Raw genomic sequence first — 22,800 nt, 5'->3', positions numbered from 1 at the left:
CAAATTTCAAGTATGTGAGACACTTGGAAGTTCGTAAACATTTTGATGAGTGAGTGAGTGAGTCAGTGTTAAAAATGACACTTTTCAGATCTTAATAATTCCATAACTATAAGAGGTACACTCATGAAATTTATGATTATAGGTCTACTATGCAGCTCTATTAGACATACAAAATTTCAAGCACGTAGAATTAATAGTTTTTGAGAATTCAGGGGGTCAAAAGTAGCTTGAAATGGTTCGTGTAAGATACACACTGGCAGATGTGTCGCCTGATTTCCGAACTTGGCTGACACACTGCCGTGTGTCTAAATCACGTCCTCCGAAATGTTTTACGGGAAGATTTCGATAATTGGGAATCTGGCGATCTTTCTTCATTGGCGTCAATTTTTGGCTCCAGCACCTGCATGAGAGGTATTTTTCATTACAAATCTAAACAAAGAGAAAGGAAACATCTATTCACATAGGGTTACTATAAATAAGCAGGGTTACCAAAATAAAAAAATTTTCGCCAAAAATAAGACGACCGCGCCAGATTCTCAATTATCGAAATATCCCCTGTTTCACTGGCTCCCTCAAACGATCATTGAGTTTGAGAAATCATCACCATATTGATATTTAGAAATATGGGGAGACGTTATTTTAAAGTTTATCTGCTTTTCTAGAGTTATCTCTTAGCTTCTGTCGGGTCAACTTAACAAGAATTTTGTTCGTGAGTTTGCTTTTCTTCAACTTCAAACTGAATTCTGTAAAAGTTGTTTCTTTGCTAGCGCACTGTCAATGCAAAGAAAACAACATATGTTCTTCCGACCAATGTCTTACAAATACACAGTGGCGGCTCGTGGGAGGGGCCAGAGGGGAACCGGGCCCCCTCACTTTCAGACAATAATTTATAACTTTTTATTTATACCTCCCCCATCTTTTTTTTTTTTTTTGTGCCTTGCGTGTGTGCTTGAAATGAAAAAAAAAAAAAAAAATGAAAAAAAAAAAAAAATTGATTGTATATAGGGAAGAGGAAGGAGGGGTCTCAAAAAATATTTTTCAAAGTTTGCTTTGTTTCATTTTTTCCCTGAAATATGTGTATTCTAATATTCTCAATGTTCCTTTAAGAACGATCGGCGCGAAGCCGGCCGATCACTGACAAATAAATGTCTTGTATTAAAGAGCATTTTGCTCTTTGAAACTTCAAAAAATGTATCTGAGAAATACAAAAGGGCAGAAAAGATTTTAATTCGAAAAAAAAAAATTAATTTTAGAGTACATCTTGATTTCTTTTAAAAAGAAATCTTTCAATTAAAAATTATCAATAGTTACAGCTAATTGGTTAACTAGTTGCCCCCCCCCCCCCATTTATTTTCTTCTTTTTTTTCCAAGTTCGTCTGAAAATAAGTGTCTCTCCTCCAAATCCCCCTTCCTCTTTCGCCAAAAACATTACGGAACATCTCAATTTTCATTTCCAGATCTTCAATTTCGTAAAATTTTCAGCGAAAAACTCCGAATACCTTGTAACATCGCTTAAAATTTTGCGATCGAAAATCGCTTAAAATTTCGTTTTTGAAGCTTCGATTTCGAAAGATTGCTGTCCCTAATAATGTTACCAAGTATGGTCCTACAATCGGATATTTACGACTTGATTTTCAGAAAATATTCGGGATAGGGCCCCCGAACCGCCTTTCTTTGATATCATCAAAAAATAGGTTGTGTTAAACAGCCAATTATGAAAAATTTATGTGGAATAGTCTTTCCTCATAATGTCATAGAATACGTGCTTAAGTTTTTAGGACTTCAGTTTTGAAAAAAAATTCCATGGGAGAGCTCACGAACCCCTTCTTATAAAAATCTTCAAATTTTGTCTACAACTTTTGGAACTGCAATTTCAAAAATTTGGAGGGGGGGGGAGGAATTAAGAATTGATATTTATTTACTTTTCGAAAAAAAAAAAAAAAGACGGTTCGGGGAGAATCCCGGAGCTCTATTCTTTACCCTGAGGTCAATAAATAGGGCCAATAACCGCGTTTTAAGGCTCCAATTTCTCTAAATTTCCGCGGAGTCCCCTGTACCGTTCTTTCCCCTAACATCACCAAAGACCGTCTGAATTTCTTTTTTTTTTTTTTTTTTTAATTACAAGTTTCAAAATTCAGAGATTGGATGAGGAAATCAATCAATATGATGGGATTTTTTTTCCTCTTGTGACCCCTCTCCTTTGCTTATTGGGCCACTGTCATGTGTTGTGTTGTATGTGCGTATGTGCATATCGTCACCTCAGGGCAACAGTAAGATATCAGATCCCAGAAATAACACTAAGATATCTTACTGTTTCTCTGAGGCGACGATATATCGTTACAAGATTTTAAAAAAATGTCGTCCCATTGTTACACAGAAATTATTAATTGTTTTAAATTACTGCTCATGTAGTAAAGAGTTCAATATTTTTTTCTTTGTCTGCATAAAAATTCTGAATCTGGCCCATAGGGGTGGGCAGAATCATATGCAGAAAGGTACACCCTAGTTTAAATCGCTAAGATTTTTTTACTAGTTTTTAATTTATTTAATTTTAGTTCTTTTTTTTAATTTAATTTATCTATTTTTTGTTCTATTTATTTTAAAGCCAATAATGAGATGCAAGGGAGGCGTACTGCAGCGCCGGAAAGCGTACTGGATAGAGACGTGAGATTAATAATTTTCGTGATTTCTTTTGTAGCTTTTCCGTATCTGATTGGTTAGTTAAATTTTTATTTTTGAAAGTCAAGCGGTGAAAGTACTTCACCCTGCCGACAATCAAGGACATAAATATGATATTAATATCTTTCGTGATTTATTTAGTAGTTTATGTATTTTGTAGCTTGTCCTTTGTCTAAAATGAATTTAAAAAAAAATTTTCCACAATAATTATTTTAAAAAAAAGTTTAAATATTAAAAAAATATATATTTTTTAAAAATCCATTTTTTTTTCAATAACTGCGGAGAGAGGGGGGAGTGCACCCATGATCCGGTCCCCTCACTTTTTCAAGGCACGAGCCGCCTTTTGCAAATAAAGATAACTAGTTACCATTGTTTGATAATTTAATGGCTATAACAGTAGGCATCTATCTGTACAGAATGCAAATTTGACATTTTTTGCCAACTGGTACGCTTTCCGTTAACCGATGTTACTATCTATCTATTTCCAGATAACTGGTGCTCTATTGCAGAGTTTCTCAAAGTGACTCTGCGGTACTACTGCACTTTGTAACCTAAAAAGTAAAAAAAAAAGAGAGAGAGAGAGAGAGAGGGAAAGAAACTGACTCAAGAATATTGCAGATTTTACTAAAACCTCAAATAAAATCAAATCCAAGAAAATCTTTAGCATTCAACGCGTTAATTCATCTGTGAAGATTGCAGATGCATCACGGACATAATGATTTGTGAATATAGCCGTGCTGAACAATATGAAAAAAAAAAAAGTTCATGTTTTACTTTTTTTCCCCATTTTTTGCGTACTTTAGCACATTTCTACTTCTGTTTTGTTATTTTTTAACTAGAAAATCACCCGTCAAGGTATGACGGGTGAAAATTGCTTCTGCATTTGAACGAAGTCATTGCTTGTTTAGCGATATTTTGATACTGGAAATTTTAACCCTAACTCCAGTAGATTAACCCTAAACTCCAGTAGGCAGCGTTCATTGTTGACCACTCTTTCGTTTCTTCATTTCCCTGAAATGACAGACTTACCAGTAAAACAGTTAACTTACCGGATCGAGTTGAGCCTTGTCACAATTAAGACTTTCCGTGCAAGTTAAACGTAGGTAAAGTAATGAGACAATAAACAATAGAAACATCCAGCATCCAGTCCCTGGAATTCATTTGAATTTTGAGGTCTTGAATTCATATTATGTTTTTTGCAATCATGAATTCCGATAGGATCCTACTGGTTGAGTTTCTTGTTTCTACAAATGGAAACAGAGAAGAAATTCGCACCCGTCATGTTATGACTGGTAGTTTCCTAGATTAGGTAATACGAGCAGCATCCATAGAAAAAAGAAATGATAATTAGGGTGCGATAATAAAGCTACATAATTATTGAAGCCAATTTGAACAGTACACTTATAAAGATTATATTTACATCGTATGCCGTTATGGTATTTTTACTTCCTTTTACAAAAAAGGAAGTACACTCAAAAATCGCCCTTAATTTCCATTTTGCTCACCCCCAAATGAATGTTGAGTTTTTTTTTCGATTCGACCACATGCGGAAAAGTGCCTAAGAATGTATAGACACACGAAATATCCATTTTGACCATCACCGAGGTAATTACAACGACTTTTCTCGTGACGTCTGTATGTATGTGCGTATGTGTGTATGTGCGTATGTGCGTATGTGCGTATGTATCTCGCATAACTCAAAAATGGTATGTCCTAGAAAGTTGAAATTTGGTACATAGACTCGTAGTGGGGTCTAGTTGTGCACCTCCCCTTTTGGTTGCTTTCGGATGTTCCTAAGGGGGTCCTTTGCACCTTTTTGGGGGGAAATCATTGTTAATATCAATGCAAACTTAAGTGGTGTTATAATTTGGTAAACACTTGGTGACGTATCGCCAAGCTTTTGGTCGCCAAGTTTTTTCGCCAACTTGGCGACGATTTTTTTTTTTTTAATCTGGTTTTAATTTGGCTATTGTTGGTGATATTAGACAGTAAACTATTGAATTACATTAAAATTGCCAATAATGGGAAAATGACATTAAATTGGAGTAAAAGGAAGTCATGTGAGGCACACATCAGCTCGTTTATTTCAATTTTACTTTGAAGTCTTGGGGATTAGTAATCTGGAAGTTTTGTACGTAGATGAAGTTTTTCTAAATTGAGTTCATCTCTATACGTGTTTTTCCTTAAAAAACGTGATGTCAGTCGCACACACACACACACACACACACACGTGTATATATATGTGTGTGTGTGTGTGTGTGCGTGTTTGTAATCTGCTTGAGTTAAGCCTTGAATGAACGCAAAACGATTTGTAACCACGAAGACCAAAATTAGTCTGTCTAAATAAATATTAAAAACAACAAGTTAGACTTATTCCCGTCCGCATGGTAATCTGAAAAATCAAAGACAATCAAGTGAGGAAAAATGGCAATTCGTCATTGCTCATTATTAATAATAATAATGATTAGATAAATGCCTATCACAGAGTTTTTGAATAATTGAAAAGTTCGTTGTATTTGGGAAACATGAAGAACTCGGTAACCTAAATCTAAATTACTGAGCCCCGAAGTCATACGGAATAACAAAGGCTTCAGCCGTGCCGAACGAGAGGGTAATCTAGTGTTTTGAACAAATAAAATTGAAATCGTGTAATAATGTTTGGAACTTAATGTCTCTTGCCGCTTTTCTAACTGAAAAGGCATCTCTGAAATTAACACCTAAGTTGCCTTCCTAACTTCAGTGATTAGCTTTGATAAGTGTTCTCGAAACTCGAAACTTTTCTTCGTACTCTTTCTCTCTCTTTGGAAGGGGGGGGGGGACTTCCTCCAGTGAGGAGTGTTTGAAAGTGTCACTGATAAAAAGATTGTGTGGGAATGTTAAGATGAAATGAAGAAGAATATGTCAGATATAGTATGTATAGATATATTCGTCTCACTCATGGGCGCTGTTTAAGGACTTTTTGACTTTTAATGTGCTCGTGAGTCAGTTCAAATGGACTGACTGGGGACTTGACCCTTAATTTCTGTACACAAAAGTAGCGATTCCTAACCATTTTTCACTTGCAAAATCCCCCCCCCACCTCAAAAAAAAAAAAAAAACTGAAAGAAATTGACGAACTCCATTTGCTGTATTAACTAGGGCAGCGGATTCGGAGTCGGATGAATTTTGGAGTAAGAGAGTCGGAGTTGGGAGTCAATAGTTCAAACTTTCAAGATTGGTTTATTTTAGATGTGCACTTTTGTCTCCCTATTATTTAGCCTTAGTTTTGTAAAAATGAAAATTTGCTCACATCAACATTTTTTAAATCTAAAGTATATTTGATCGATCTTCTCACGGCAAAAATTAATTGATTTATTTATACACAAAAAAGTTTTGAGCTTACCATTTTGCTTTTACATTCCTGAACGAAATGAAAATATTTTATTTTCTTTATGTTGTTCCCACGGTAACTATTCTTGTTTCCCCTTATTTTATTTTTGAGAATGCAATAAAGGAATAAGGTACTGGTGATATTATAAAACGCGTGCACTAAAACCCCACCGTTATTTTCCCTTCTCCCCTGCTAGATTCATTCAGATGGAATCGTCTTTACTTGTCAGATTGCCAAATTACATACAATTAGTAGTCAAACAGTACCAGCCCCTCTAGATCTACAAATGGTGGAGAGCAAATACGAAGTCTCATTAGAAACAACAACTGACATATTTGTCGAAAAATTGGAAAAAAGACATCATCTTGCTACGAAATGCATTCTGGTTCTATAAAATGTTGTTTAAATATCTTCGAAATTTTGATGTAGCAATTTATCCAAAAAAAAAAAAAAAAAAAACTGACCGTTATAATTCAAAAAGTAATTCAACACATTTTCGAAAAACCACACTCTTTTGTTCATTTTTCAGGATGCTTTCCGTAATCATCCCTGTTTCACATCAGTTGAAGTTCCTATTTCACATCTTACGAAGTTGGAAATATTTTTGTGTTTTTAATCGCATTAAAAAATTGAAATTTAAAAACAACTTTAAGGTCTGAACAGGCCTCTCACCCTGTCTAGTGGTAAGAGGAGTCTGACTACGGTGGGGCGATCCCGGATTCGAATCCCGGCTTGGGCATGGATGTACTTTCTCACTCCTGTCCTTGTCATTCCCTTGTGTGAATGTTTTTGTGCTGTGAATTTGCCTACCCTATAATCGGGTCCTAATGGCATGTGTGTACTGATACTGTGGAAGTCGGACTTCACACCAATACAAATTACGGTATAGAAAAAAGTTAAGCAGCGCAGTCAAATTTCCAACCTAGCTGGCACAGGACAATAACAACAACGGCCTAACAAAATTCTCAGAAATCCAAAAATGTTCTCTGAAGTCTGAAACTGTTGCCTAAAAATAAAAAGCTTGAATTTTTTTTTCTCTAAAATTCGGAAACATAGTCTGGTTTCTGAAAACTTACTTAAAGACAGAGTTGTAAGAAAATGCGCGTATCCCCGATTATTTTCTGCCTTATGTTAGTTATGGTTGTATATTTGTTACACATAACTACTTTGAAGTTTTAAGAGTCATAAACATCGGTTAAACACTGTCGTAAACACTGCTTAATTCTGCGCTATGTTTTTGCGGATGTTTTGCGAGAAAACTTCTCCGAATCCCTGCTTTTCCGCAGAATTTCTGTTCAAACCTGGCGCAGAATTCAGCTCTGTCACGACATGGATGGTGTTCTGCCGATGTTTATGACTCTGAAGCCTTCAAGGTAGTTGTGTATAACAAACATTCAATTATTACTAACATTATGTTGAAATTAAAGGGGATGTGGAGTGGGGTACGCCCCCTTTCGGATCACTCTTTCAGCACTCTTTTGACTCAGAAAGTCTCATCTGTCAATAAAATGCTTAAAGGCTTTTCGTGTTTTTATCCATAAATGTTTTATTTCTATACTACTTTTTCAGAAAGAAAAATTTAAGTACCGATTTTGTTTTTAAAACTTCATTTAAGGAAGGTAGATGCTAGCACCTTCCTTAGCTAGTATATTTTTATTTTTAAAATTATTTTGTAAAAATAGTAGATTGTGTATTTTTATCTAACAACTTTTTGAGAAAGGTAGACATGAGTGCTTCATACACCGTAAAGACACTTACTTTCGCGAGGCTTTAATTTTCGTGATTTTCAACCCGTCGTGATCGCGAAAATTTAAGCCTCGCAAAATATTTTTACTTCAACTTTTGGTTCTGTTAGTTGAGAAAATCGCGAGATTTTAAGATCGCGAATTCACTGATATCTTTAGTTTCACGAAAATAAGTTCTTTTACAGTAATATATTTTTTATTTCACAAACTAGCTTGGAAAAAGATATGAGTCCCCTATCCATTTTTAATTTTTGAAACTACCTTTTCCGATAATACTACCATTCCTTTTTTCCTACAACAAACTTTTTTCAGTTACACCTTCAGATCAGCAAAATAATAAATCATACTTAAAATATATTTCTGCCTTAGCCCTGGCTTTAGGGCGGTAACTTACTACATAATAAATCATACTCTATACCTCCAGCTCCCGTTACAGCTTCGTTGCGAGACAGTCGATGTTTTCTCAACCTTATAAATTGATTGCTCTAAATCTCATATCCTTATAAAGTTTAGGATATTATAAAATTTCATCAAACAATAAATATATAAGATGGATTTATTTCAGACATAAATCGAGGAATGAAAATTTGTTTTATTGTTATTTTCACTACGTAACGAAACGTTAATGTCATTTCCCGAGGAAGTCGATGAGGAAGTTTTCGCCTAATTTTTATTGCATAAATGTTTCGAAAAATGTGACACGTTAGAGTTAAATTCATTGAGAGATAATTTCATTGAGTGGTTAACCGCTTGAGTTTCCTAAAAAATTGACACCTATTTTTGTCATAGACATCAGTCATTATAAGGGCGTAAAAAGGTAACCAGCATCAGGTAACTCAAGTTAAAATTGGATGTTAAAAGTTGTCGCTTGTTCAATTTGTATTAGCAATGTAAACTGAACGACTATCAAATAGTACCTTTTACTGGGCGAACTTCGTGTGCGGATATTTTAGTGGAAAATCAATTCAAAATTGCATGGTGAAACCCTGTTGAATATCACACACGGTAAGTGTGCGGAGAACTTCATTCATATTTTCTTTGTTTTCTACGTTGCGATTCTTTAAAACAATTATCTGCTGCAGTAACTGTTTCATTACCAAGTTTTCACTCGCGAAACTGAACATATTATTATACAGTGGTGTACCTAGCATAGGTGAGACCCGAGGCGATAATTTTTGGTGTCACGCCCTCCCCCTACAACGCGAAAAAAAAGGGGGTTTTAATGTTCAATGAAAACACGAAATTCATACAATTTTCAGAAACAACTGCATTTGTGTTACTCCGAATTGAAAAGTGGGTCAATGTACAAAAGACAAATGAAAACTATGAACGTTCTTTGTATAACTTGCCCTAGACGCATATATGCAGATTGCAGAGCCGTTGAAAGGTCTGAAAAGTAAGGGAGTGTATGAAATTTATGGCCCCTTAATTACTTGAAACATGTCTCAAGCACAGTAAAAAATAATGGGTTTTCAGTTTTTTTGGTTTAAGAAGAAGTCACTACTAGGTCTAAGATTTGACAATATGACCCTAATCTTTTGTATAATATTCACTCCATCGTGCGGGTGGGCGTGTGGAAGGTCCGGGGGCTCTCCCTCCCCCAACGGTAAATTTTCAAATTTGCAGTCTTAAAAATTCGTGTTAGCTTTATATTTTTCAAAAATTTGCAACTCAACTTTGGGTGTCAGCCTCCAGACAGGTTGATTCCCTCCCCCTAGCGACGCCACTGTATTATATACAAGTATCAACAAGCAAGAAAGCATGATAAAATATATTTGTAAAATTGATTTCATAACATGAAGTCAGGATGTTCCCCTAAGAGTAATGCGCGACCATAAATACCACAAAGAATGGGAGCCCCTCAAAAAGAGGAAAACACGCCTCTAAAAATTTCAATGTAAATTTAGTGCGTCTAACAGCCCCTCCATCAGTCAAAACGACTCCCCATGGATAAATGGTTGCCGATCGCTGCTAAGCAATTCTAATATAATAATAGCCAATGATTGAGTAACGCTCCTGACGTCATCAGCAATGAAATTCGCTCAACGCCATGATAATTTGATAATATTTTTTGGTAATGTTTGACATGCAGAGAAATGCTTTATTTTGACGAGGCTGAACTGGATCCAGTATCTTAACTGTTTTACTGGTAATGACTCATTTTAGGAAAATGAAGAAACGAAAAGGTGGTCAAAAATGAATGCTATCTACTAGAGTTTCGGGTTCATTCACTGGAGTTAGGGTTTAAAATTTCCACTATCAAACTATCACTAAACAGGCAATTGCTTCGTTCAAATTTTGAAGCAATTTTCACCCGTCATACCTTGACGGGAGATTTTCAAGTAGTTTAATAATTTTTACATAATACAGTGGAGGCACACGATAGAAGACATTTGTGTCCCACAAAGCCGCAGAGGTCGAGCGATTGATTTGCATGGCAGGGAACTCCTGAAATAGTTTATTAAAGAGGAACAATTTCACTTTGAGACTCTTCTGTGGTCCTTCCTATTTATGGTAAAAGGGCTGTCGCAAGGTTAAAAACTGGTAACCTTGATGACCCCTATTTATTTATTTATTTTTTTCAAACCTATACTATTAGCGAAAGAGCCAGATGCAGTTTCTGGTTCAGAGCAGAAGAGTCTCATCACTTTGGGGCAAACGGCAAAAGCTAACCTGGCAACAGTGTGAAGGCTAACGCAGATCTTAATACAGTATTACGACTCTTCCAGGTTAGGTTTGCCTTAACTATAGAATATAAGCACAAAAATCAGGAGGCGGGAGCCGTGAACCTGTGGCACCATTATTTTAGTAGCCCCAAAATAGGTTAAATGTTTTCCTTTATTCCATTTTTTTGAAAAATAACTTTGAAAATTTACGTATTTTCTTGTAAGAGGGTCACCAATTTTTTCCCAAGACCTGGGCCTTTGGATTGATCAGGCCTTGCTGGTGACCATTGGCGGAATTACGGGTGGAGGCAATGATACCTCCCCCCCCCCCAGTTTTGAGAGTGCTTTGCATAGTTGCACAATACACCTTCTTAAACCATAAAACAAATAAAATAATAGTTTAAAAAACTAAAAAAACACGCTTTCATAGCAGAATGAACAAAAAGTGAAAAATAATCTTTGGATGATAGTAGTTGACCAATCAACTTAATTTTAATGTAATACAAAAAGCGTGGGGGGCTTCTTATCAGTTGTCTTGAATTTCTTCCATTTGTTGTCCACGCAAAAATGTAAATAGACAGCACCCCACGCTTTTTTGTATTACATTAAAATTAAGTGATTGGTCAACTGCTATCATCCAAAGATTATTTTTCACTTTTTGTTCATTCTGCTATGAAAGCGTGTTTTTTTAGTTTTTTAAACTATTATTTTATTTTAACTATTATTTTATTTTTCTGTTTTTTAGTCTTATGTTGGAGAATTATCAGGCGACGAAATTATTTATAAAACGAGTGCGAGGTAATATTTTAAAGTTAAGACCTTTAACTTTAGGCACTCCGATGGGTACTATGAGTCATCGATGTATGTTTGCGGAAATCATATTTATTAACACGTTTTTATTAGCTTCACCTGTATGTATGTATGTATGTATGTATGTATGTATCTTGTAACGGAATCTTGCAGCTCAAATTTCGCCCACTTCCTGCGATCGGATTCTTTTGAAATTTGGCACGCGACCTCAGACCCGATGACAATGCAATATTCTATAATCAAATTAATTAATTAACTCTTTTAATTGTTAGTTTCCTCCAATTTTAATCAATATTTTGGCATAAATCCAACAATGTGAAAAAGGAAAAATTTTAATAAAATACATTAAAAAATGCTCGCAAAAATTATTTAAAAATACCTACAAAAACCTTTAATTTTTCTGCATCAGACAAAATTTGTTCCAATGTTCCAAGGTAATTAGAACATGAAATATAATTGTTTTTAACTAATTTCATGCCAAAATTTAGGTGAGCCTTCAATTGGAAATTCATTGCTGATCAGACCATTGTTGAACAAAACTTTTATTCAAATGCATCTTTGATGCATTTGAATTTTTTTTTTTTAAATCTGGTTTCAATTTGGCCACTGTTGGTTATATTTAGATTGCATCCAACATATACGGGGACACCTGTCCATTCCCCCAAGAGCGATGAGATTGAGATGACGCACCATCTCAAATGCAATGGAGCGAGAATGCCCTCATCAAAAGAACGTGACCCATCGCAAAAGAAAGACAAATAAACTAAAAGCTTTATAAAACATATTGGATCAACTCGTAGATCATCAGAAAAAAAAAACCCATTTCAAATTGTAAATATTGCAGTAGCAGCGAATTTTCAAATTTGGAGTCAAAAGAGTTTAATTTAGGTACATTTTTTGCGTCTCCTGATAAGAAGCTTATTCTAGTTTTGAGGACATAGAATTAAAGGGGGGAAAATGTAATAGCCTGAGGATTGTCCTTGAAATTGGAGGATGTGATCCATTTCATTTGAAAAGGACTAGCGTTTCTAAAGACACTCCTCTTCAATTCTTTTTTGGAAAAAAGGATTTTTCATGATCTTCTTTTCTAACTACTAAATATTATTCAGGAAAACATCAACAAAGACTTTTGAAGTCCCAGGGCTGCTTTTCCTTTCCAATTTTCGAAATTTTCGTAGGTATTTTTTATAGAAAATTGAATGTGGAGCGGGAGGTGGGCTTGTTGACATCAAAATTTTTAGTAAGGAGATTTTTTAGGTAAAAAGCAACAAAGTACGTACAAAAATGCCTAATTTCTTTTAGTTTTCTAAAATCCAGGGAGGGAGAGAGGGGGATACCCCTCCCCCTTGATCGCTCAAATAACGGGCCTGCATACAATGTGTATTGAATTGCAGCATCATGGTTTACAAATAATTTTTTTTCTGACTTGAGGGTTTCGCTATCAAGTTCAATCATGATATTAATATTAGATCTTAATAGTGGCCATGGGTTCTTCCATTGCGCTTTGAAAACCTTTAATGGTTCCCCAAATGAAACTTAACGATTTATATTACATTTTCTAAAAAAAATTCCCACCGTCAAACTCAAAAATGTTGCCTTTACTGATCCCATAGAAATGTGCTTGGTTTTTAACTTTCTCACTGCATATTTTATGAATGTATAAAATACATCACAGTAATAAATATCTATACACAATCCACACATACGTCATCAGCCGACGGCAAGAAAGTAGGCTATTATAGGTCGAGAGCTATATTGAAAGGTGACGTCATATCTCCCCCATTAAAATCTGTGCGGTACCTAGATGAATGCTGAGAAAATTTGTACTTGTAAAATATATTATTCTATCTTTAGTCTTTCTGTGAGGCAATTTCCGCTTTATGCTGGATGATATTTACTAGTAGCTCTTCGAAAACTATAATTTCCTTCCTTTGGGTGGGGCAAAAATATCCTTCCGCAACAGCGGCAAGATCCCACCGCAGTGCTTTCTGATTTGATGCTTGTGTTGTTTCAGTGTTTAGTGCACGGTGGACGCTTTTACTAGGGCTTGTCATCGAAAGGTAATGTGAATTTTTAAAAATATTAAACTCTGCACAGTGTGATTTGTCCGAATATATCATACATGGCTATCTTTAATAATGTATAAATGTTAGGCTTAAAGTTTTTGATAATTCTGTATTCTCATTTGATATAATGGGTGGGGTCAACACCGGGTTTAAAATAAAGCATCTATCTCAATAGCATTGTGTTAAAAATGTATTCAAAATTAGTTTTCTGTAATACAGATCCTGTATGTTTCTCGTTTTAATATATCAAGCCACATCTTTCGTCGGTAGATAGGTTAAATTATTGTCAAGTATACATCATCTTTTCCGCTATGAGAGGCATTTAAATACGATAATGCTTTTTGAATTATTTAAAACATATTTATTAGTCAAAACATATGTTCTGCTTCTGAAACAGTTGATTTTTCAGAATTAGGATTAGTTTTTCATAAAGTAATTAATTTTTTTAGTAAAATTTAATCTTTATTTTTAATTTATATATTCATCTACTTAATGTGTTTGTAACTGGTAGTATTGTGATGAAGTACACTCAGACGCTGCTAATCCTTAGCCGTATAAAATTTATTTAAATCTTTTCTATCGTGATTGACTTCTTTTAATTAAAAAGAACAAGCAAAAATATTTGGATATTTTGTTGTAAACAACTTTATAATTTTTGAAAACCTATGAAAATTTGATCATTTTTCAGAGTTGTTATGGATTTCAGTGTGTATGGATAACACTTATACAATATTGTATATACAAACTCAATTTTAGGCTTTCTGTGGTTGCCTTAGGAGGGTCATGACCTCCTTGAACCACCCCTTGAATAGGGCTTGCGTATATATTTATTATGTCTTTGTTCTTTTTTTTTCAATATAAACAGAAAAAGTTGCACTGTGCTTGAGATTTTTTTTTTTTTTGCCAAATGTTAAGGCTTTTCTTGATCAATAGTGTTTTATTAGTCCTGAACCACAAAAACATCCATTCGACCAGCAGAATAAAAATTTTCGCTAACACTAGTTACTTGCATTATTGAGTGTCCGGACTAGTCTTGTTCAAAAAAAAAAAAATTCCTTTCATCCCTGTGCATTTTTGGTGTAATATATCTTGATCTGTTTCAGTTCATCTGTTTGCACCTTTTGGTTGCACCATTTGCAATCATAAGCTATCCTTTTTTTTAGATTTTACATACATTTTTTACATACTTATCATTTTAGCTATAGTTTAAGTATGAGTTTTTTGTGTTATTGACCTTTTAAAGTTAATGCATACACTATTGTCGTTTTTTACAAACTTTGATGATTAGCTGCAAAGTTGGTTATCCAAGGTAACCGTGCCACCATATTCCGTGGATAATCAGGAGTTTACTTGTGTAACTGAATAGATGAGAGGCCACAGTGACCTCTGAGGTTTTTCACAGGAAAAATACAGTTGGCTCTATCTTTAAAGATGCTCTATTTAAAACAACTTTCTCTATTTCACGGACCCAGATGTTCCACTTTAGGTTTAGAAACATTCTTTTTAACGACGATTTTTCATTTTTCGTGGTCCCTTGAAAGTTGTTATATTGAGAGCCAACTGTAGAAAGAATCCTCCTTCTTCCTACTTGAAGTGAAAAAGCGGGAGCTTGAAATGAGCACGAGCACTAAGACCACTGGTCTGTTGTACCGTCTTCTTCCTACTTACTGTTGCATGAAAAAAGATCCAGCTCCCTTCAATGAACTGTGCAGTACAATCTCCCCAAAAATTGAGTGGTTTCTCTCAGGGTTTAAGCTGAGATCAAAAGATTTTTTTAAATCGAAAAAGCTAAAATTAGTAAAAAAAGCTGCAAAATGTTGAAATGTCCAAAGTTAATATCTTCCCATAATGCTAATTTTTTGGGAAGGTGTTTCTTTCTAAATGCCTCAATGTGTTTCATCTTCAATGGAAAACTAAATTCCTAACTCTGCATTCAATTTGAAATGGAAAAACTTTAGAAATTTTCTTACCACATAGAGAATACAAGTTTGATTTTTAAAACCATGCAAGTTTCAAAACTGTCTCAATAATTCATTTTTCAGAGGGACACAATGCCCATTTTGACTAGGTATTGGTGCACTAAATAGTCATTTAAACATCTTAACTAAGATTTAAAAAAATATTTAGTTGAATATCATGAGCTCTTTCAAATGTGCATCTTTTTTTTTCCATTTTTTATTTGAGAAAAAAGAAGCGAAAATGCATTGCTTCATTTCCGCAAATTAGATTATATTTTCACATTTTGCAAGAAATGCAACCGTAGCGTAAACCCTGGTCTCTCTTTTGAATGCTTTGGAATTTGAAACACTATTAATGTTTTGTACATCTTCATGTATATAAAATATTTTTTGATAAAATTTTTATTGAATGAATTGACATATTTTCTTTTGTTTAAGCAATTTTAGTTACTTGTCCTTAAAAGAACATAACAAATCCAAGGAAACATTTTCAATGTATCTGAGTGACTCTTGCAGAGATATCAACTGCAACTTTTTTATAAACAAAGTTCTTCAAATGCACAATTTCAATGTATGAGTTAAAAGGTTAAAGGTAAGATAAAAGGTCCTCTGAAGAAAGAATCATTGAAAATAAAGACATTGCCTATTCCTACAGTATATAATTTCAATGAAAAAATCATTGTAGTTCTGTTTTGTATAATTCTGTGTACCATTTTTCATCTTAAATCATAGTTTGCGACCATGATGAAATGGTTTCTGGTTAAGAGTAAAGTGCCCTTAAAATTGTCTTGTTAAAATTGGTTTTATGTCTGTTCATTTTGCAATTGAGAACGATTTGCATCAGTAAAATGTTACCTACAGTGAATGGTCTTCACTGTTCTGGTCTTCCTTTCAAAAAGTACTCTTATGGAAAGGAATTGCTTATTTACTTTTTGAGTTTCAAAAATTTCAACATGATTGAAAAAGTTAGTTTTTAGTAATCTAGAGTAAAAAAAAATAAATTGTGAAGGAAAAATTAAAAAAAAAAAAAAAAATTGTATTGAATTTTAGTGCTTAAATTACTGCATAGCACTTTGAAGATGTGCCCCAGTGTCTGCTATTATCTTAATAAAGAGCGTCTGCAAATGACCTTAGCTTAGATGGCATGACTCATAGAAAATTAGATATAGGAAGTAGAAAAGATTATTTTTGTTTCTGTTGTCTGGCTTACATCAATGCTTTGTTATCTTTTATTATTATTATTACTGGAAAAGGACTGAGGTTAAATGAAAAATTTTAAGGATGCTTATAGATCATAATGTCTTTAACTGGTGGTTTCCAAATATTTTATACCTATGTTCCCCCCCCCCTTTCATTAAGAAATTGTTTTGTCCCCCTTTCTTTTGTGTCTCTTGAAAAATCCAATTTCATAAAAGTTATCTTCGAGTTAAAATGTATTTAATAAGTTAAGAAAAAAAACAATACTTAATGTAAAATGATTTTTATACATGCCAGAGCTTATTTATTTATCATGTTGTAATATAGGTAGGGATGATTTTACTATATTATTTACAATTCATACAAAATTGCAGGTAAACAGATGTTTAAAATGCCACAAAGTTGAAAGATTAATACCTGCTAATTGTATTATAATGTTAATGCAATGGGTGGGTATGCTTTTGAGCACAAATTTTCTCAAACCATGTTGCAACTAAAAAGATGTATTCTTCAAGTGTGGGTATCCTAATGTGGTAACAAAGATACATTACTAATCTGATTTTCTGCCACCAATTTATTTTTCTCTGCGTATGTATTAAAAATAAAGTTAGTAACTGTTGCATGCCCCCATTAAAATTAACTAAAAATGGAACAACGTTTAAAAGCACAAAAAGGATAAGTTTTTAAAAACGCAGACATGTTTCGGAGGCAATAGCCTCCTTCCTCAGTGCGAAATGGATGAATCAAGGTCAATGGAGAGTTTGAATACGTAACCGGAAAAACATTGACCAATCAGCTATCAGCAAGTGCCGAGGCAAAATATGACGTATTCTAGCATGTAAGATTGAATAAGATTGGAGAAAAATGTGGAACAGTATTCAATCTTACCTGTTAGAATAAGTCATATTTTACCTCGGCACTCGCTGATAGCTGATTGGTCAATGTTTTTCTGGTTACATATTTAAACTCTCCCTTGACCTTGATTCATCCATTTGTTCATTTCGCACTGAGGAAGGAGGCTATTGCCTCCGAAACATTTCTGCATTTTTTTTAAACATCAATTTTTATATATTTAGCAAAATTTCAAGAGGCTGGTAGGATCTAAGTATATTTTGATTTCCAAAAGTTTTTTTTACACAAACTTTTGATGCCAATACGCAACTTTTCCAACCACAGGTGATTTCAATTTTTAAAAAAAGTTTAAATTGACCCACCCTAGTCTGTATAGTGTTTAAAAAAGTATAATTAGACTCGGAGGAAAACATTAGATTTATAAGGCAAAAAAAAAAAAGGGGGGGGGGGGCAAGTTTTAGGATCTTAAGCTGTGGTTTAATAACAATAATTAAAATAATATAATATCAAGGTCATAGCTTCTTAATGTCTTATCAACCCTTTGCCAACTTTAAGATTTATCTCAAAGAATATGAATCATTCATGTCTGAACATTGTTTTGTTAAATTGTAAAAGTATTTTTTTATTCATTTCAGAATTATATACTAAGTTATGATAAGAGAATAACGAGCAAAATAATTAATCATAATGAGCGGAATGTGACATTACTTGAAAAAACATTAACTTTTCATTCCCTTAAAATCTGAACTCCACTTCCATACATAGTTCTTCGACAAAGTTCTCAATGTAGTGCCAAAGGTTTATTTCTGTTTATGTGTTTAATGAAGTTTTGAAAATTCATATATTAACAATTTGTCATCTTTTAATCTCAGGTGAAGCAAAGCTTGAACAATGACAACAGATATATCTGTTGCGGTTCGGTGGGATCCGGTAAACCAGCAGGAGATAGACGATTATGACTATGATGGAGGGAACAGCTCTTCCAGATTATTTGAAAGATCCAGGATAAAAGCCCTTGCAGGTGAAGATTATTTTAAGCATTTCTTATAAAATTTTCTTTCCAAAATGATGTAGAATTCTCTTAATATTAACTTGTATTTTATGCCTTGAAACAAACTAGAATTTCCTGAGGAAATCTTCAAATTTAGTGTTTTTCTGATTGAGATATTTTAAATATGTATTAAACTTAGTTTCTATTTCTATTGCGCTAAGCTTCCTTCTATCAAGTTTTCATAAATTTTGATGTTTATCTACTCAAAAGATTATTTTACATCAAATGCACGGGGGGGGGGGGGGGGGAGGGTTGAAAGAGCATTCTTTTAATTCTTTCACAAATAAAATAATGCTTTGTAATAATAAATTATGGGACAGCTAGTTTTTCAATTTGAGTAATTATGAAGGAACACATTGTATTCCTTCATAATTTCATTAAAAGTATTAGCACATCATCTGTCTTTCATCATTGGGCTAATTTCTCTTACAAAATGTGTGAAATTGAGATCGATCAGCATGGCGAAAAAAAAGGAAAACAATTTTTGATTGAAAACTAAATATTAAGTCATGATTTCTTTGCTTTCTTCAAAGAAGACACTTCAATTTGCATTTTAAAGCTCAGTTGTAACTTAGTTAAATTTTACACTCATAAACTATTTGTTATCCCAAAAGCCCCTCAAAAAGTTATAATTAAAGTTTTGATGAGCCTTAAATTTTAAATATGGTGAAAAAAACATTTTAATAAGTTTAATATGTACAGTCGGACCCCAATTTAACATTCATCGCAATCGAAACTTTTAGTCGTTAAATCGAGGTTATTTGTAATATTGGGGTGTGAAACAAATTGCACTTATTTTATCTATGAGCCCTAATAAGCAACTGCTATAAATATCCAAAAGAAAAAAGTGTACACTTTTGTTCAGCATTCCAGATGTTTGACAATTTCTGTGATACTTTACTTAAAATATTTCTCTTTCGACTCTATTGAGAGAAGGAAATACTGTGTCGTTTACAACCTGCTGCAAAAACATGAGAAACATTTTTAGTTTTGCAGGCCATGTAAGGCTTTTGAAAAAGTAAGTTTTAATGGGAGTTTCATTATCGCTTTCTGCATCAGAATCGCTATTCATTCTGTGCCCATTTGCCCGTATGAAATTGCGGATTCCAATTAAAGTGTTTTTCTACTTCAAACAATATGGATAAGTCATTTGGAAAACAATCCAATGTTTCCTAACCCAAGTTAGCAAAACATTTTTTTTTTTTGGCTTTCAAATGATTTGTTAATTTGAGGTTTATTATTCATTAAATAGTGGTGTTAGCTTTCATTTTAGTTGGAGAAAAATAAAAGTTTGCTAAATCTCGAAATTCGTTAAATAGGGGTTCGTTAAATCAGGGTCCGCCTAATATAATCAGTGGTGTCACTACGGGGGGCAGGAAAGGGGTATCCACCCCAAGTGGAATTAAAATTTTTTGAAAAGTATGAAGCTAAAATGTATTTTTAAGGCTACAAATTTGAAAATTTTCCAGGGGTGTAAATCCCTGGACCACTCACTCTTATCTATTTTTTGTACATTAGCCGACTTAAGCTATCGTTATAACACAAATGTAGTTTCTGAATTGTATGAATTTCATGTTTGCATATTTTTTTTTCTTTTTGCGTGTATGGGGGGGGGGGGGGTAACACCACAAATTACCGCCCGGGTGTCACCCATGCTAGGTACGCCACTGATATAATGCATCATTCTTTTTATTCATAGTCTATTAAAAAATTATTTTGAAATCTGAATCTGTGTAAATTAATTTTTTGCTGTAACTCAAATCTTGTATAAATGAACTTATTACAGATGAAAGAGAAGCTGTCCAGAAGAAGACGTTTTGTAAATGGGTTAATTCTCATCTTGTTCGTGCCAATTGTAGAATCACAGATTTATATACAGATCTCAGAGATGGAAAAATGCTCATAAAACTGTTGGAAATTTTGTCTGGAGAGAGACTGGTATGAATTTAAGAGTTTTTAATAGGAATTTTTCTAGGATATTAGTTGTCTCAGCTAAAAAAGTTAAAGAAAAAATTGTTAGGCTTTTGGAAGAAATAAAAATAAGCAAAAAGATATATGTATTTTGAAGTGGAGAAATTAATTTTTCTGAAGTTGCTTCTGGTTTTTCTGAAACATTTAAAATGTAAAAGTGTATTTTTAATATTGACTTTAAAATAATTTTACACCCTAAGTATAGCATGTCCAAGAAAGATCTTTACTATTCCAAACATCAATGACAAAAATTATAATAGATGAAATGAAAATCAATTTTGTGCCAATAGATAAACTCTGCATGTTTTTTAAAAGAATTATTGGAACTGATGTGATATACCCCACCCTTGGCGACTTTTTCCTGTTGGCGCCAAGAAAGCGTCGCCAAGAAAACGATGTATGACGACATATGTCATACATCGTTCTTAGCGATGCTTTTTTAGCGCCAACAGGAAAAAATCAGATAAAAAAACATGATCAAAGCACTTCAGAGCACAATATATATAAAAACAACATAAAAGCACAACAAAAAACATCACGAATATATGCTTCAAAAATGTACAGGGCCGGGGTTTTTTGTAAACATATTAAAATACAATGAAATAAATTATTGTATTAATTACAAGTTGAAATTAATGCATTAATTTTTTTTTTCATCATTTCTCCGGGATATGAGACCTCTGGGTCGCCAGGACCTCGCTCCGCTCGGTCTGTTATCCCTCCGACTGTTAATATACATTACAGTCGGAGTATGGTCACGGTTATGTATATTTTCATGGAGACACCCAAGGGTGGCTCCTTCCGTTCAGTGTACAATAATGACACAGTTTTAAGTGTGAAATATGCACCATTATTGTGCAGATTTATTAATAAAATTCAGCATTTTTAAGAGTACAACCGAAAGAACTTTCAATTGTTAACATAAAATTCAGTACCTAAAGAAGGCACGTTAATAGAATGTCTAAATAATTCGTGGCATCGATAAGAATTAACTTTTAGAACAAAATAACCGTACTATTTCTGTAAAATTAATTTACATACAGTAAAAATAAAGTTAAAAACTACAAGAACCCCTCAAGGATTTGTAAAAACAAAGAATTTTGGAAGTGAGAGGTTTTTTTTTGAATTCTAAAATAAAGAACTTACCTTTTTATATCGTATAAATATTCACACTCGGTCTAAAACAATACATCGTATGACAATGGCACGTTACAGATACACACCACGTTGGAGTTAACTTTTAATTAACCTTCAAGTTTGAAGAAACTGGCATTTTCTAATGTTTTTACTTCAAAACACAACTACTGAATTTAAACTAACACAAAATAAGCATTCCTGTAAGGTATATTGCACGAAACACCACGTATCTCTCCTGCGTGAAACCTAAACAACCCAAGTAAACAAGTTTGAACAGATCTGTAAGATTGCCTTCGGGTTGCTAAACACAGGTTAGTTTGGCCAGGGATGCCATGCATAAAAAATTATCGCCTCATTGGCGAGAAAAATATTTTAATTTTGTGCAAAAAAAAATCGAATGTCGCCAAATGGGGGGGGGGGGGGTATATCACATCTGTACCGAATTATTTGGTTGAAGTAAGTGGCGCTAGTTGTTAGCCATTTGAGATTGATACTGCATAGGAACAAGCACTGTATATTGTGGTAACTCCAAATAACATTTCCAACAACTGCTGACAATAATTTTGGTCCAGAAAGATCCACAAAGTGTGACGATGGAGTTTTATGGTACATGGGGCAAAATTTTCTTTGTATGGTTATGAGTGATTTTGTTTCTGCGAACCACAATACATAACTACGCTTTGTCCTGTACAGCTACCTTTTCCTACTCTTAACACAACTGGCTATCAACTACAGCCACCTAACTCAGACAATTAATACCAGAAAAAATTTCATTATTTTCATTCTTTTGCTGCAATCTGCATTTCATTTCGCTTGTTAGTATTTTTGTAATTAATGTTTAGAACGATAAATATATTTCTCTGACACTCTGTAATTAATATAATTGAGGAATTAAACTTAAGGTAAACATGTTTTACTATTAATTTGTACATTTTTTAATTTCAAGTATTTTTCTCATTGTAATTCTGGGCTGTGAATCAAGTCCCATGTTTAAATTTATTTCCTTTTTAACTTAAAAATCTTTTGTTATCAAACTTTGCACCAGACTTATTTATTAAATATATTTCTGTAGGTCACTTATTCATTATGCTCTGTTTCTTGTACCAGTAAGTAAGGAAACTGTTGATTAGCATGGTGTGATTTTGTTCCATTAACTTTCTGTAGAATAAACTTTATTGTAGCATAATAAACTAAAAACTCTTTTAACTTAAAATTGATATTTTTACCTCACCCATATTCCTTTTGATTGTTAACTTGATCTAAAAATTATTGACCTATTTGACGTCAAATTCTTACCC

The 22,800-nt window shown here is 33.6% G+C and overlaps 1 protein-coding gene across 4 annotated transcripts in view; it reads left to right on the top strand.

The window, feature by feature from the left end:
* The first annotated feature begins 13,069 nt into the window (after positions 1–13,069).
* The window catches only part of LOC129229607 (spectrin beta chain-like), a 73,299-nt gene continuing 63,568 nt past the window's right edge, over positions 13,070–22,800 (top strand). For all 4 annotated transcript variants that reach the window (XM_054863977.1, XM_054863960.1, XM_054863968.1 and 1 more), the window contains exons 1-3: positions 13,070–13,330; positions 18,216–18,364; positions 20,181–20,332. In XM_054863977.1, coding sequence (XP_054719952.1) covers positions 18,235–18,364; positions 20,181–20,332 — 282 coding nt within the window. In that variant the 5' untranslated portion in view covers positions 13,070–13,330; positions 18,216–18,234. The remainder of the gene's footprint in view (positions 13,331–18,215; positions 18,365–20,180; positions 20,333–22,800) is intronic.

Source organism: Uloborus diversus, chromosome 1 (assembly GCF_026930045.1).
Source record: "Uloborus diversus isolate 005 chromosome 1, Udiv.v.3.1, whole genome shotgun sequence".
In the NCBI taxonomy this organism is placed as follows: Eukaryota; Metazoa; Arthropoda; class Arachnida; order Araneae; family Uloboridae; genus Uloborus; species Uloborus diversus.
The sequence above is the reverse complement of the archived record's forward strand: the minus strand, read 5'-3'. Positions and strand labels throughout refer to the sequence as shown.